The 16233-nt window shown below is 38.2% G+C and overlaps 1 protein-coding gene across 1 annotated transcript in view; it reads left to right on the forward strand.

The window, feature by feature from the left end:
- MYO16 (myosin XVI) overlaps positions 1-16233 on the forward strand; it is a 421185-nt gene that overhangs the window by 117782 nt on the left and 287170 nt on the right. Inside the window, exons 12-13 of the mRNA XM_008143943.3 lie at positions 9954-10081; positions 14374-14479. Coding sequence (XP_008142165.3) covers positions 9954-10081; positions 14374-14479 — 234 coding nt within the window. The remainder of the gene's footprint in view (positions 1-9953; positions 10082-14373; positions 14480-16233) is intronic.

Below are 16233 nucleotides of genomic sequence, written 5' to 3' on the forward strand. Positions count from 1 at the left end.
ATCATCGCTCATTTTAAGCACGTAAGAGGTAGGGGAGAAGGAGAAAACAGAAAAGTAGGCAGATGTTTCTGAATAGGCTTACAAAAAAGGCAAGCTTATAATCAGAGACAAGAATGCCTTATAAAAACAACAAATATTTCTTTAGTCTATTAAATATAACATGTTGTGTTAGATATTTACAGATGCTGAGGAAGAGTCTCTGTAATTAGCTACATAGACATTCTAGAAGCAAGATACAAAAAAATAAATAAATAAAAATAATCACAGATTCCACTTGTAGCTGAGGATGAAAAAATACCTGCATTGGAGATGCACACTGTTCATTGACATGTTGAAAGGTTAGAATGGATGAAATCTTAGGTTCAGAAGGACATTACATGGGAAAGAAATGAACTGGAGCAAATTTTAAAGAATGATTAAGATTTGGATGAGGGGAAATGGAGTTTTATTTTAGAGAATTGTTTAGAGCAAATGGAGTTGAAAAATAAAGGCCATTTAGAGAAATACAGATACCAATTTCATAAATTAAGAAGGTAAAAAAAGATGAACAAGCCTAGATTATAAAGCTAAATTAAAGATTTTGGGTTTTATTTTTCAGAAAATAAAGAACTATTGGGAAAAAATGTATTTTAAATGTGTTTGTTTCCATCAGTTTAAGGAGAGGAGATATTTAGGCAAGAAGACTAGTTAGTAGATATTGAAATAATCTAATAGTAAGTTTATCAAGGCCTAATATGGGGACTCTAATAATGGGAAAAAAAGAGCAGGAATTGAGTGAATCTGCAAAGACAGTAAATAATATTCAGAGAGTAATTTTACATGGAATGAATAGAAGCAGAGAAGATCAATGGACACAGGTTTTGAATTTGTGAGTCTGGGAGCATAAGGGTATTGCTAATGAAGAAAATTAAAAAAAAAGGAATTCATGAGGAAAAACCAGGTTCAGGGAAATATATTAGTTTTTGGAGGTTAAATTGAAGTAGTGTTGAGATTCTATTTTGCATGCAAGATTAGGAATACATTCTATAAATATTTCATTTTGTGAGATTTCTAGGATTCATACCATGTTTAAGATTAAAGTAGAAAAATAGTAGGAAATGAAGGAGGATGGGGAGGGTAGAGAGAGGGGCAGGCAACAATCTTTAGAGGCAACTAAAGAACTAGGTCAAATGCATTGGCAAAGTTAGTAATCAGAGAACCAATGAACATGTGAATGTCATGGGGACAAATGCTTGAGCAGTGAATATTCATTGGTCTCCCACACATCGATTTTAGACCTTTCTTGGATATTTCTCATTATTACTTTTCCTATAGAGTCCACAAACCAAGGATGCATCACCTTATGCAAAATGGTGACACCATTCAGGATAAACGACCTGGGGATAATTTTTCAAGATTATATTTTTGACTATGCAGTCTTTTGTCATCCTCTAAGTGTCAGTGAGATTAAGCTTTCCCCATATGTAATATGGCATCTTATATGGGATGCCAGGTTAGGACTTCACTTAATTTTAGATTCTGTTTGCTGCTGGCCTCCTGATATTCCCATTGCCAGACATGTTGGATTTGGCAAGTAGCTAGAGTGGCTGAGCAGGGTTTTGTAGCTATGGACTAGCAGGGCTGGGAAAGAATGCCAGTAGCTGGCATTGTTTAGGGTTTGTTATTACATGGTAGGCCTGCTACAAAGGGCTTTACATACATTATCACATTTCATCAAAAGGCAACCCAATCAGTGTAAGAATAATCCTTTCCACTTTGCAGATGAATAAACTAATAAAGAGATTAAATATGCTTTCTAAAGTTTTCTCATGAGTGGTAGAGACAGAATTTACATCCAGGTCATGTGACCCCATTGCAAATGCATGCAAGACTACTCTGAGACAAGGTGCTGAGTCGAGAGCCATATAGATTTAATGATATGTGGTCCTTTGAACAAAACATTTTTCCTAAGGGCGTCATCTGTATATCTACACTAATAAAAGAGTAAGATGCAAATTGACTGTACCTTCATGATGCCCACCAGCCAATCAGGAGTGAGTATGCAAATTAACCCAACAAAGATGGTGGGCTAATTTGCATACACAGGCACTGAGCGGCCGGAGGCGGGGCGGGGCGGGACGCAGGTGTTCCGCATCAACCCAGCTGCTCCAGGCCTTTGGGCAGTGTGGGAAGGCGGAAAGGTGGCTCCAGGCAGGAGCGAAAAGGTGGCTCCAGCCAGAACAAAGGCGGTGCTGCCAGCCAGGGGAAGGAAGGCCCATTCTTGCATGAATCTTCATACATCGGGCCTCTATTAGGTATATAAATAACAGACAGAAAATCCAATCAGGCAACTAGAGTGACATAATCATGCTATAGTGTGAAACTAGCATAATAGTCTATGCCAACTCAAACTATTGGCATGGGGGGCTTCCACTGGTTACCAGGATCCTGACACTGGGGACCTGTGAATGGCCCACTCAGAAGGTATGGAACAACATGATTGGCTTCAGAAGTCAGAATGTGGCAGAATCTGCCATCTCCTGGCAGTTTATTCAGAGGCATCGTGCACAGTGGAAAAACAGGAGGGAAACTGATCCATAAAGAAGGGCCTTGTCCACTGGAAAGAGAATCCAGCAAGGACTAGAGATAATCACAAATGAAGGTGATGTAATGTCATCTCATCCATAAGATAAAAAAGAGCACATAAAATGTCCACTGACCAGAATCCTCTTGTCCCAAAATGGTACAGACGGGGAGATAGTAAGGTGCAGTGGAGAGAGGCAGCCTGTGGGAACGGCAGTGTCTTACCCTGCTGATATCTGCTTGACCGAATGAGAATGAGTGATAATATTGTTACTGATAATGATAGCCAAATAAAGTTAGATGGCTTGTTGCCACTCAGAAAAACTAGAACTTATTTAAGTGAAAATCTTCCAGGTTTGATTGAAATAACTAAATAAAAAGGGGTGTCATATGTATATATATATTACTTATAAAGCATAAACTTAGCATCAAGCAAAGTATTATCAGGTGGGAGCAATGGACTATCCTTCAATAAAAACTCTAAAATTGCATGAAAAGAAGATTTGCAAGAAAAGGGGACTGAGAAAGGTTACTAGTTTGGTTGTCATGGAAAAAAATTATTTAGGCACTCGGGATCCTTTGCCACATCTAATTTCTAGTAACACGTAGCCTAAGGAGAAGAGGGAATTCCAAACAGTGTGAGGAAGCAGAGTAGGAATGTGAATGCATTCTTCGTACTAGTACTTTCATATGTGCTCCTGGTCTCCGTGTCTCGCTATTGTTTATAGCATCTAATGAAATCCTCAGCAGGATTTCTAAAACAGGTTAGTTTGAAAGTATTTTGTCAAAATTGGATTAAGGTCCGTGTTGGACTTGGGGAGAAGAGAAAGAGTGCTGTTGCAACTTTTCAAATAGAACAGAAATTTGTACTAAAAGAAAAGGAAGCCACAACTTCCTAGTGGGTTTAGGGATTATATTATCATTCAAATAATTGTAATGTTCATTTTTAACTTGGGAATGCATCAGAATACAAAAAGTTCAAGTATAATACAATAGACAATTGTATGAACACCACCATGTGGACCTCATTTCTTTAAAAATATTTTAAATAAAAATGCATTGTTTTACATACACTCCTGGAGAAGGATGAAACTTTAAAGATGTGACAAGAAGACATTATTTTCAAGTTTAAGTGAAACATTTATTTTCTTGGTAGTACAGAAAATAGATATGCTTTGAAGACTTGGTGTCTTAGTTTAGATGACATAGTGTACTATGAACTAAGTTCTACCTCAGCTTATTCCTTTTATAAGCAATCATAACCACTTCCCTGTAATTACTATACTCTCAATTAATCTTTTGTATATTCACTATACATATGCACTATACATATGCAATAAAATGCATATTCCGTTATTTTCTATTTACATTCACTCAGAAGACATATTAGCTATATCCTTTTAAAATATTTATCAATCCTTCCACTTTTAAATATTTTTTTCACATTAAAAGGTGTAGGTCTAGCCCTAGCTGGTTTGGCTCAGTGGATAGAACATTGGCCTGTGTACTGAAGGGTCCTGGGTTCAATTCTGGCCGAGGGCACATGCCCAGGTTTCGGGCTCAATCCCTCCCAGTAGGGGGCATGCAGGAGACAGCCAATCAATGATTCTCATCATTGATGTTTCTATCTATCTTTCTCCTTTCCTCTCTGAAATCAATTAAAAAATATGTATTAGAAAAGTTATAGGTCTAGTTAGTTTATCCTAAATGTCCTATAGTATTTTGTTGTATCAAACACAGTCATATTGGTGGTGGCTACAGAAGCTTCCAGCCGGGCTGGGCCCACAGCTTCTGCACAAAATAATTGATGGCATTTGTGGCTGAATATCCTGTCTACCAGGATTATCAGAGTGTTTGGGATTCCACATAATGGAATATATTATATATATTCTGGAATATATTACCAAATTTTTCAAAGCTGTAGTTGGTAAAAATTTATCTGATGAGGAGTTCTCTCAGCAATTGAATCAGTCAAATTTATTTAATCAAGATGCTATCATGAAATGCTTGAAAAGTAGAAAAGATGAAATTAATCAGGCTCTGTTAGAAGAAATAGTTGATATGTCCTCTGCATAGTTGCAGGATTTTGATTGGCACTTAAAGCTTACACTTTCTTGTGACAAGATTGCTACATTACAAACTCAACTTTTAGACCTTCACTTAGACATAAAAGAAAATGAAGTCAAACTGTATTCTGTTGAAATAAATAAAGAAGAGCTGCGTACTCTAATAAATCATTGGAAGCAGCTAATAAGGTCATCCTGCAGTTGAAATAACTGTAAATGATGGATATCACCAACATTAGCTGCTTCCACTGCTACAACTGATATGACAGAGTGAATACTGTGTTCAGAAAACACGCAATATATTATAATGCCAAGCTGAGAAAACAGCCGAGTTGAGATTACAAAGATAAAATATATTCAACTTCCCTAAAGGACGGGAAATTACATGGTTGACAGGAAATCATCCTCCACCACTAACTAGCCAGGTGACCTAGGATCACTAAAACTTTGCTTTAGTTTCTACATCTATAAAAAGAAGGTGATTCTCATACCCAAGTCCTAGGTTTCTGGGAGGAATGGATAAGAGAGTGAGTAGAAAGCGTTGAGAACAGCAGCAAGCCCATAGCAAGTGTAAGCCATTATTACTATTATTAACTATCTGTAATAAACTTGCCCATATTTTATGTATAATATATTGTCTTATTATTTGAAATGGCACTGTCTGCTTACCAGAGTTTCTGCATCTTTTCTCATATTTATTGGCCTTTTTTTTTTTTTTTCATTTATATTCTTTTCCCATTTTTTTTTTCTTTCATTTCCAGGTTTCTTTTCTTTCTTTTTTTTTAAATTTACTAAAGTTCACAGTTTATTCACATTTTCTTAGTTTTTACCTAATGTCCTCTTTTTTTTTAAATTTAATACATCTTTATTGTTCAGATTATTACAATTGTTTCTCCTTTTTCCCCCCATAGCTCCCCTCTACCCGGTTCCCACCCCACCCTCTGCCCTTACCTCCCCCCCACTGTCCTCATCCATAGGTGTACGATTTTTGTCCAGTCTCTTCCCACACCCTCCATACCCTTTTCCCCCTGAGAATTATTAGTCCACTCCCTTTCTATGCCCCCAATTCTATTATATTCACCAGTTTATTCTGTCCCTCAGATTTTTAATTCACTTGATTTTTAGATTCACTTGTTGATAGATATGTATTTGTTGTTCATAATTTTATCTTTACTTTTTTCTTCCTCTTCTTAAAGAATAACTTTCAGCATTTCATATAATACTGGTTTGGTGGTGATGAACTCCTTTAGCTTTTTCTTATATGTGAAGCTCTTTATATGACCTTCAATTCTGAAAGATAACTTTGCTGGGTTAAGTAATCTTGGTTGTAGGTTCTTGCTATTCATCACTTTGAATATTTCTTGCCACTCCCGTCTGGCCTGCATAGTTTCTGTTGAGAAATCAGCTGACAATCGTATGGGTGCTCCCTTGTAGGTAACTAACTGTTTTTCTCTTGCTGCTTTTAATATTCTCTCTTTGTCTTTTGCTCTTGGCATTTTAATTATGATGTGTCTTGGTGTGGTCCTCTTTGGATTCCTTTTGTTTGGGGTTCTGTGTACTTCCTGGACATATAAGTCTATTTATTTCACAGGTGGAAGTTTTCAGTCATTATTTCTTCAAATAGGTTTTCAGTATCTTGCTCTTTCTCTTCTTCTGTCACCCCCATAATTCTGATGTTGGTAGGCTTGAAGTTGTCCCAGAGGCTTCTTACACTATCTTCAAATTTTTGGATTCTTTTTTCTTTTTGCTTTTCTGGTTGAGTGTTTTTTGCTTCTTTGTATTTCAAATCTTTGACTTGATTCTTGCGTTCCTCTAGTCTGCTGTTGGGTCTCTGTATAATATTTTTTATTTCAGTCAGTGTATGTTTAATTTCTAGTTGGTCCTTTTCCATATCCTTGAGGGTCTCGCTATATTTATTGGCCTTTTCTAGGAAATTCTTGAAAAACCTTATAACCGTGGTTTTGAACTCTATATCAAGTCATTTGTTTTCCTCCATTTCTTTCGTTTGTGATCTGTTTCTTTGTTTCCACATTTTTGCTGCTTCCCTGAGTTGGTAGGGTAGCTTTGTGTGCTAGTTGTCCTATATGGGCCAGTGGCTCGGCCTCCCCAGTTACCTGAGGTGGACACTCTTGGTGCACCGCTTTGTGGACTGTGTGTACAGCCTTGTTGTAGTTAAGTCTTGATTGTTGTTGGTATCACTGGGAGGAATTGACCTCCAGGCCACTTGGCTGTGAGGATTAGCTGTGTCTATGCCGGGAGAACTTCTGTGCTGGAGACAGCCTTATGAGACAAGACTTGCAAAATTGCAAAAGCTTCTGTGCTCAGCTTGGATGGGGCCGAGTCTCAGGGTTGAGCAGACAGTCTTGGCTTTCTGTCACCCCTGCCCTATGAGGCCCCTGGGTCTCAGTGTCCCTCGGTAATTGCTACAAGCACCTCTGAGAGAAAGCCGCTCTCAAATTTCGCCCGCTGCCAGACAGTCCAGTTTCTCCCCAATGAATCTGGATTCCCAGATTCTCGCCCAGAAGTGGAGTTCAGCACAGTTAGGAGCTTCCGGTTCCCTCCAGCCAGCAGCACAGTCAGCAGTCAGTCCTCTCTGCGAGCACTTGCGCGCGTGCCTCCAGACCTCTGGCTTTTGCGGCTCCCCTGAGTTTCCACCTGTCAGTCCAGATTCCCCCTGTAAGAGCCTGGGTCCCCAGGGGCTCGCCTGGAACCAGGGTTCAGTGCAGTCAGAACTGGGGTTCAGTGCAGTCGGGAGCTTCCGACTCCCTTCAGCTAGGGAAAGCCAGTGGCAACCTCAGCATTCAGTCCTCTCTGTGCGCACTCGCGCGTGCGCCTCCAGACCCCTGCCCTCTGTGGCTCCCCGAGTCTCCGTGTGCCTTTCTCTCTACCTGACAGTCCAGACTCCCCCTGTATGAGCCTGGTTCCACAGGGCCTCGCCCGGAACTGGGGTTCAGTGCAGTCGGGGGCTTCTTTCTCCCTCCTGCCAGAGAAAGCCAGCCAGGCACTCAGCTGCCCTTCCTCTCTGTGCGTGTCTCGGTACCTCAGCCCTTTGTAGCTCCTTTGATTCTTCGTGAGCTTTTCTCTTTCCTTCTAGTTGTAGAATTTCCACTCAGCCAGCTTTCCTGTGGTTCTGGATGATGTCTGTTCTGTCTTTTAGTTGTAGTTTTGAAATTGTTGTGTGAGGCAGCAGTTTAGGTGCTTACCTATGCCACCATCTTGGTTTCTCCCTCATTTCCAGGTTTCTAATTGATTTCTAAGAATCATTTAGAAAATACTGATAATTGATTATTCACACAGGTCATTCTCTTCTCTGGCTTTGCCTAGATTTTTTATTTTATTATTATAGTGTTTGTGGTTTCACAGGAGTTGTTAAATGCAATGTTGTGAGATTGACCCATCATTACCATTATAATTTGTTTGTGACCCTCATTTTCTTACCCAAATCATGATAGCACTATTCTATATACTTGCCTAAATTATTTAAGTTTTGCTCTGGCTACGTTGCTCAGTTGGTTAAAGCATCATTCCAATACACCAAGGTTGTGGTTTGATCCCCAGTCAGGGCACATACAGGAATCAACCAATGAAGACATAAATATGTGGAACAACAAATTGATGTTCCTCTTTCTCTTTCTCCCTTTCTTCCTCTATCTCTCTTTAAAATCAATCAATAAAAAAAAATTTAAAAGTAAATTATTTAAGCTCTGCTGTTCATATTTGTGACTTAGATTCATCTGGAATTTATTTTTACACATGGCATGACATAGAATTCAACGTTTGTTTCCTTTACAAATACATGGTCAGTTTTCTCAGCGCTACTCTTTACTATACTGATAAGCGATGCAGAAACCTGTCTTGTACCAATTCCCCATGCATGTGTGTCTTGAGTTAGTTCTGTAGTGTGTGTTCTAGGGATCTCTTCCTCTAGTATCTGGGCCAGAGCCACAGTATTTAATGATTTTAGCTTTTTGAAATTTTTGTTGAGATATAATGCATATGGGAAAGTGCTCACTTCTAAGTGTGCAGACTAATCAGTGTTCCTGAGCTCTCAGATGCACACGTGACCAACACTCCAGAAGCCTCACTCTTGCTCCTTTCTCATCACTGCTAACACATTGCCCAAGGTCCCCCTGACCTGACGACTAGTAGCCTAGATTACTTTTACTTGTTTTTGTACTTGATGTAAATGGATCTTACAGTATATTCTCTTATGTACCTGATAGATTCCACTCAACATGATATTTGTGAGATTCTAATTGTCTTATAACTGTAGATTATTTATTCTACTGTCAAACACTCTTTTCCCCTATAATTTTAAATGATGTTACACTAATGGAAAATTTGCAGACAAATAGTACTAACAACGTTTTTCCTCAACCATTTTCAAGTAACTTGCTGGCATGTGGTTGTATCAAGGTTGAAGGTATGTACCGTACGTTTTCTGCAAACAAAGGCATTTTCTTTGCATACATCCATCAAAAATAGGGAGTTTCTACAGAGGTACTGTCCTTGCCTGATCAAGAGGCCTCCTGGGAGTCTTTGCCATTGTCCAGTAATGCGCAGATAGTCCACAGTCCAGGCCACCATACAGGGTGCAAGGGTGGATCCACCAGGCTCCCGAATCTTCAGACTGGAGCAGTTCTTCAATTTTCTGTTGAATTTTACAATCTTGACATCTTTGAAGAAACAGGCCACTTATTTTATAAAATAAAAATTTTTTGCCTGATATTTTTTCATGCTTCACAAGTCATTCTATCATTTCATTTTTATTCACATGTAAGTGGACTCATTAGCAACTCAAAAATCATAAAAATACTGGCACTGAATCACCATGGCAATCATCATAAATCACTGTCACTGAAATTAAGTTAATTAAAAATTTGTTTTTCTGAGAAATTTATAAATGCATATGTGTTTCAGTGGCAGCTGCCTTCTATTCAAATTAAAAATCCTTTCTATCTTATGCAACTGAAATTAGATGATGCAGAGAAATTGTATTTGATGGAAATTATCACAGTTTCCGTTCACTTCTTGTTTACCTATTAAACGGGATTTTTGTGAGTTGCTCTTTTGAAAGACAGCCGAATAATTTAAAGCCTGTGAACCTAGTTATGAAGGATCAAATATGTCTCCATTTTATCATGATGAAGGCTTCCAGTGTGCTGAGAAGGGCATAATTTGACAAATGCTTTGTAGTTACAACTGGGATTCAAAATCTGAGATAAATTCACTTTCATGTGTTGGAACGAAGTCAGCTGAGTCATGCGGTACAGTGTCCTGAAGCCCTTTTACAGAGATGGCTGTCTGTGCTGCACTGTGTTCCAGGTCTCCCAGCTGTACCGGAGCGGCACGGGGCAGCCCTGCTCCTCGCTGCCACCCCACATTTTCTCCTGTGCGGAGCGGGCCTGGCACCAGCTGTTCCAGGAGCAGAGGCCCCAGTGCTTCATTCTCAGGTAAACCCATGCTGCACCCCATCCTGGGGCCTCGGCTGTAAAAATGTCTTCCTTTATTATGGTTTACATCTGTTTACTTCCTGGGCAGGTTGCAGTCCAGAATATCGTTGATTCCTTATAAAGGAGAAATGTCTTTGTTGTTGGAAATAGCCCCAAGTGTGGCTGAATCAATATCAGCAAACTTAACCTGCAACTCAGTTCATTTTGAACATTTACAACCTCAAACCAGAGTGCTTTTGCTTTCAAACCTTAGAACACAGGGAGGAAGAAAAGCATCTGATATCAGTGAACCTGTACCATAGTTCTCCAAAATGTGGTGCTGCCCAAAAAACAAAATAAAAATTATTAGCTTGCAAATGTGGGTTTTCCCACCTGCTTCTAGGTATTTTACCTTTGCTCATATTTCACCAAAATTATACACTGCAAAGTATTTTTTATTGAAATGTAATGGTAACATTAGCCCATAAATGTGAAGATCACTGCTCAGGAGGAGGATTTATATTGGAGCAAACATTCTTCACACCAAAAAACAAAAAAAAAAAACAACAACAAAAAAAAACCCACAAAAAAAACCAAAACAACAACCCACAGACTTAGAGGTGAAATGTGATTATGTATTGATATGAGATTAAAGAAATATTTAGGCATCACAGTAAGATCTGCATTGAGAAACATGTTTTACATAAGGAGAAGCCTCTAAAGGAGGGGTTTCTATAAATACTCATGGCTTTGCCTGAGTTCTGACCCATAGTGTTGGTTGAAAACTGACGTGTAAATAAACCATTGCACAACTGCAGCCAAAGTGAAATGAAGGCATGTAAAGAAGGAAAGATGGAGAGGACCCAGAGACAATTTAAATCTTTAAATAAGCATCACTTACATACTTTCACATGATCAATTTGATAAAAAAAAGTGTCATGGAGGTTCAGATTGATGGGTTGCAAACATTAGTGTTCTCATTTGCAAAACAGTATATAAGTAAGTAGTTGTTTTCACACTTGTTCCAAAATGTCCCTGGGTAAGGTAAGGGAGGCACTGGAGGGTGGCCCCATCCATTCTTGAATCAAGCAACTCTATGTTTATTTGCCTTATCTATTGTGTTTTCTGGTCTTACTGTGACAAAAAGGGAACACTTAAAAAATTATGAGATTGCGAGGAATGTTTAGCAGTGTTAACAATAATAACAAGTAATAGGTATTGGGAAATTACTAAATGCTAGATGCTTTCTATGTATTATCATATTCATCACTTTAGCAACCTTATTGATAGGTATTATTATTATCACCATTTTTTATATCAGGTAACTAAGTATTAGAAGGGTTAATTAATTAGCCTAACATATTAAAATAGGTAAATAGTGAATTGGGGATATGAGCCCAAAAATGTGAATTAATAAATGGTGATATATGAACCACCTACTCTGAAAAAAAGATTTATTTATTAAGTTTCAAGAGTATCACCTAGTCCTGGTATCCAGAATTGAAGAACAAATCTGCGATCACAAGGAATTATTTGTATAGTCATTCTGTCTTCTTTCAAGATTAGTGTTTTATATAGCTTCTCTACCTCCTTGATCGTCTTGACTAATATAAAAACTTTCTACATTTATAGTAATACGTTAAAATTAATACATTTAGAATTCAACTAAACACACTGCTTATAAAGTTCCCTTATTTGGTGTCTATTATGTCCCATAACTAGCATATGCAACAGACTGTTTTTAAGATTTGGGATCAAGCTAAGTATTCCTAGAATAGGAATTCTATAACTTAGTGCTAGGCCAGGGAAATGTTATTTCCAAATTTTAATCTTATTTCTCATTTTGTTTGTAATATTGGCCCCAGTGACACACTAGGTTTTATCTTGAGGAAAGGTTTTTAGTAATTCTCAGATATTTTTCCTGGGCTATAATTGAGGGTCTGGAGTCCACCATGATCTGCCTTCCCTTCGACTTCCTAAAGGCCTTGTGAGATGATTTTAATTAATTGTTTGAACATCTGTGACAAATAGCCGCTATCCTAGCCATATGCTGAGCAAATCTAAATTAATGCTATTTGCTGTACACACAAGTAGCTTGTGGCATAAGCAGAACAGGGTCTGCCTCTGTCATGTACAGATTTAGCAGACAAGGCTGTTCAGATAAGTTTTAAGCATTATTGTGGGCCCCTGATTAGCACAACCCCAAATATCTGGTCAACTTCCAGTTTAATCATAGACTTATATTTTGAGATAAAAAATATTTCTGGAAGACATCGAACTAGAAATTTTAGTTTTAACGTGATCGCCTATGGAGCCAAGCCTATCCTAACCCATTTCTTTCTTTTTAAAAAATTTCTTTGAATTTTACTCAGTTTAAATGAAATGTGTCTATTCTTAGATTTTATGAGAGAGTTAAAATATGTGTGATTTTAGCTCTCACCTTCCCTGCTCCTCATCTGGCAATGCAGGGAGTGCAACTGTGGGAGCAGAGCGGGGACTCAATGACCACTAGGTCAGCCCCATACCCTCACAGGCCTCCGTGTGTCCATATTCACAGGCTGTTTCTGCCCCATTCACCACTCTGCACTCGCCACCTATTTCAGTTTGCTTAACAGAAGCTTGGGGAATATTTATTGAATATTAATGCCAAATAAATGCTACTTTCTATGCTCCTCCTGCTCCAAGATCAGCTCAACTTCTGCCTCATCCAACCATCTTCCCTAGTTCCCTGTAGGAGATATACCTGCTCCTTCACCTTTGGGTGCATTGCCCACTGCGTTTTAATTATGTCATTTACGTGCTTAGTGTTTATTGAGAGTATTCTGGGAAGCTAGCACAGGGAGCAGTGTTTTCACCTCTGAAGCCTCTGGCACATAGTAGGTCCTTAGTGACTTTCATTTGAAAGAGTGAGCAATATTTAAAAAAGGAAAATGGCATTTTCAAGGTTTATTCCTGAGTGAATGCAAGCAAAATGTCTATTGAAAAAAAAGATTCTTGAAACATCTAATCATTTTGCTGGGAAACAGAATTTTAGTAACGATAAATATAATTGTAGAAATTAAATTTCCACCGTGAAAGGTCTAGATTATTTCTTTTCTGAAATTAGAAGGTTAAAGGAAAATGTCTTTGAACCAGAAAAGGAGCTGCTTGTCCTGTGCAGGTCACTGCCCCCCCTGCTCTGCTGAGGATGTGAGGGTGGTTGTTCTAAAAGTGGTGAAAATGTTCGCAGGCAGCATGGATAAGGGGAGAAGCATTTGTTCACAACCTGAGACCTGAATAAAATAATTAAAGTTTAATTAAAGTTCATCTTCTTTTCTGGCAAACCCCCTTTAATCAAATTCATTAGAACAAAAGTTCAAGGGAAAAATCTGATAAAACACTAGTAAAGATATATATATATATATATATATATATATATATATATATATAATTTTTTGACTCAGAGATAAAAGACTAAGAGATAAAAGTATTCTATCTGGATGTACTAAAAACATTTTACATCAGACCCCTTTGGTATGGTAATTATTATATTAGAATTTTAATACTAAATTGTCTAATTTCAGGAGTATAATACAGTAATTATTTATGGGCATTAGGTAAGGTATGAGGTATGCCTGGGAAATTTCATTAAAAATAACAAGTTGGTCAGTGCTTGTTCCTAGGTTGAAGGCCAGTGGGAAACATGGGCTGTCCAAACTGACAGCAACCTCAAGAGAAAACGGGCCATGTTAGGGTCTGCTGAGGGCCAGCGCTTTGCTCACCTCTGTTATCTTAGCAACTTGGTTTTAGCAGCTGCACACTTTATATCCATTCATAAGAAAAGAGAAGGGAAGCTCGGAAAGATGGAGGATGTAATGTCTTGTCTGGAAGGTGCAGGAGGATTTCACAAGGCCAGGCCGTGTGACTCTAGGACCAGGATGCCTGCACCTCCAGGGCAGAGGGCTGTCACGTGGCTTCACCTCACTACTGTCATTTACAAAGTGAGGACCAGTTGATGTTGTCTCTTTCCACCTCCACCTTCCTCCTTATCTCACCTATGTTACATGTTCGTACACTGTAAGGTATGGGATGGCAGAGGTTGCCCCTATTCATTTGTATTCCTGCATCTGGACCCCATAGGGTACCTGACATAGGAGACATTCACTATGATTTGAATGAATGAATCGAATTAAAGAGTAAAAGGATACCATCAACTCATTAAAAGTTATGTTGTTCCCTACTGTCATCATGCCTGAGAATTATCTGTGGTTATTAATTTTTTACTACAGTTTCCAAAAGCAGTAAACTTGTGTTTTGTCTCTGTTTTCTTTTAGTGGGGAAAGAGGGTCTGGAAAGACCGAAGCCAGCAAGCAAATAACGCGGCACCTAACCTGTAGGTCGGGCACCAGCAGGCCTATCTTTGATTCCAAATTCAAACACGTGAGTTTCTTATTTGGCTTGGAAAATACGTTGTGCCAAGAAAAATGTCATTTAAAAATACAGAGTGACACCATAATACACTATGTGTTTGACCATAATTGGGACAAAATTTGTGGAAATAAAGAAAAAGAAAAGTTTGAGGCTTGATATAAATAAATATTGTTCAAGTGAACTTTTATTTTTTAATTTATTTTAAAATGTTTCAAACATACTCTCTTCATATTTGCTCAGAACAGTTGGACTGAAAACATGTAATTTAGTTAGAGGTTGATGTTCACATAGAAAGTGCCCCTTCAGTGTGTAGATGCCTTTCGCAGGGTTGACCCGATAAGCAAACTTGTGGGCGATTAATGAAAACTGATAATAAAGTTTCAATGTGTGTAAGAGAATTGACAACAAGAAACCTTACGGGCATTGAGAAGTAGAAAGTAAATCTTCAACCCCAGGCCAAAAACATATTAATTTTATATGCCAAAGATTATGTTCAATTCTTCACATATGAAAGAGGAATATAAGTTTTGTTAAAAATAAATCAACAGGCTCTGTGTGACATGCAAGAAAATAATGTCCCTATATGCTATGTCATTTCCTTGATCAAAAAAACACTTTAGCTCTCTATCCCTCCATACACACACACACACACACACACACACACACACACACACACACACTTTCTTCCTTTAGGGGTGTCTCTTTGCTTTCTTTCTCCTAAACTCCAAGGGCCATTCTTTTGCCTCTATAACTTGTTTTCTGAGCTCACAGAGCCCAGCTGGCCCACTTGTACCTCTGCAAATTTCTAAATAAACATTTGCTTGCATTTGAAGAAAAAAACATAAACACTTGATACACATCATAGGCCATGCTGTAGCAGTACACACATTCTTGGAGCGTATTTCTGAGTGAGGTGATGCAAGTATAATAATTCAGTCTCAAGTTTACACAGCTTGCTCCTCCAGAATCTCCCCCGCACAGGCTTCACCTCGAGCATCTTTGCAGAATGAGACGTGAATTTCATTCAGCGATTGTATATTTGAAAGTGTCCGATTACATTGGAATAAAAGCAGTCACTATCATCTTAGGCCATTCCCTGAAACAGTGCCATGTAAAGGTTCACGCATTGGAAATCTGGAAATGTATTTCGCAATGAGTATTGTGCTGTTTGTGTTTGGTTTGCTTTCACTCACCCCTTTACCTCGTGCTGAGGGCAGAGTTATTTCTGCCATGTAGTGTTTACCTGGGAATATTCTGGAGATTTAGTATTGGATTTCTCATTTAGAAATGAGAGGAACTTACATTTAATTGGTAGATTAATGTTATTTCCTTATATTTTCTACTTTTGAATATGAAGTCCTTCAAAAGTTAAATATGCTTTTATGGATTCCCAAGCATATGCCTGATCCTGAAGATTTTTCTCATTATGAAGAATATATAATAAATCAATACTGCAGTGTATCCATAGTATCACGTGTTCATTACAAACTTTACTTCATAGCCATTTATTAAGCTTGGCCTACAAATTGAGCACCTGCATGATTCTACAGCACAGCTCAAAATAATTTAACATTTCAGGGAATAGCATAAATTATCTTTTTTTTTTTATCCAGATATTGCAATATGCTGACTACTGACAGTTAAGGATTAGAGAATTTATAAAACAATACAGTTATAAAATAGACTTGGGTTAACTAATAGAATAGCAGGATCCATTGGCTTAATTATCATGACAAGAAACAATAGTCTCCACTGTAAATTAT

The sequence above is a fragment of the Eptesicus fuscus genome, chromosome 8, assembly GCF_027574615.1.
Source record: "Eptesicus fuscus isolate TK198812 chromosome 8, DD_ASM_mEF_20220401, whole genome shotgun sequence".
Classification (NCBI taxonomy): Eukaryota; Metazoa; Chordata; class Mammalia; order Chiroptera; family Vespertilionidae; genus Eptesicus; species Eptesicus fuscus.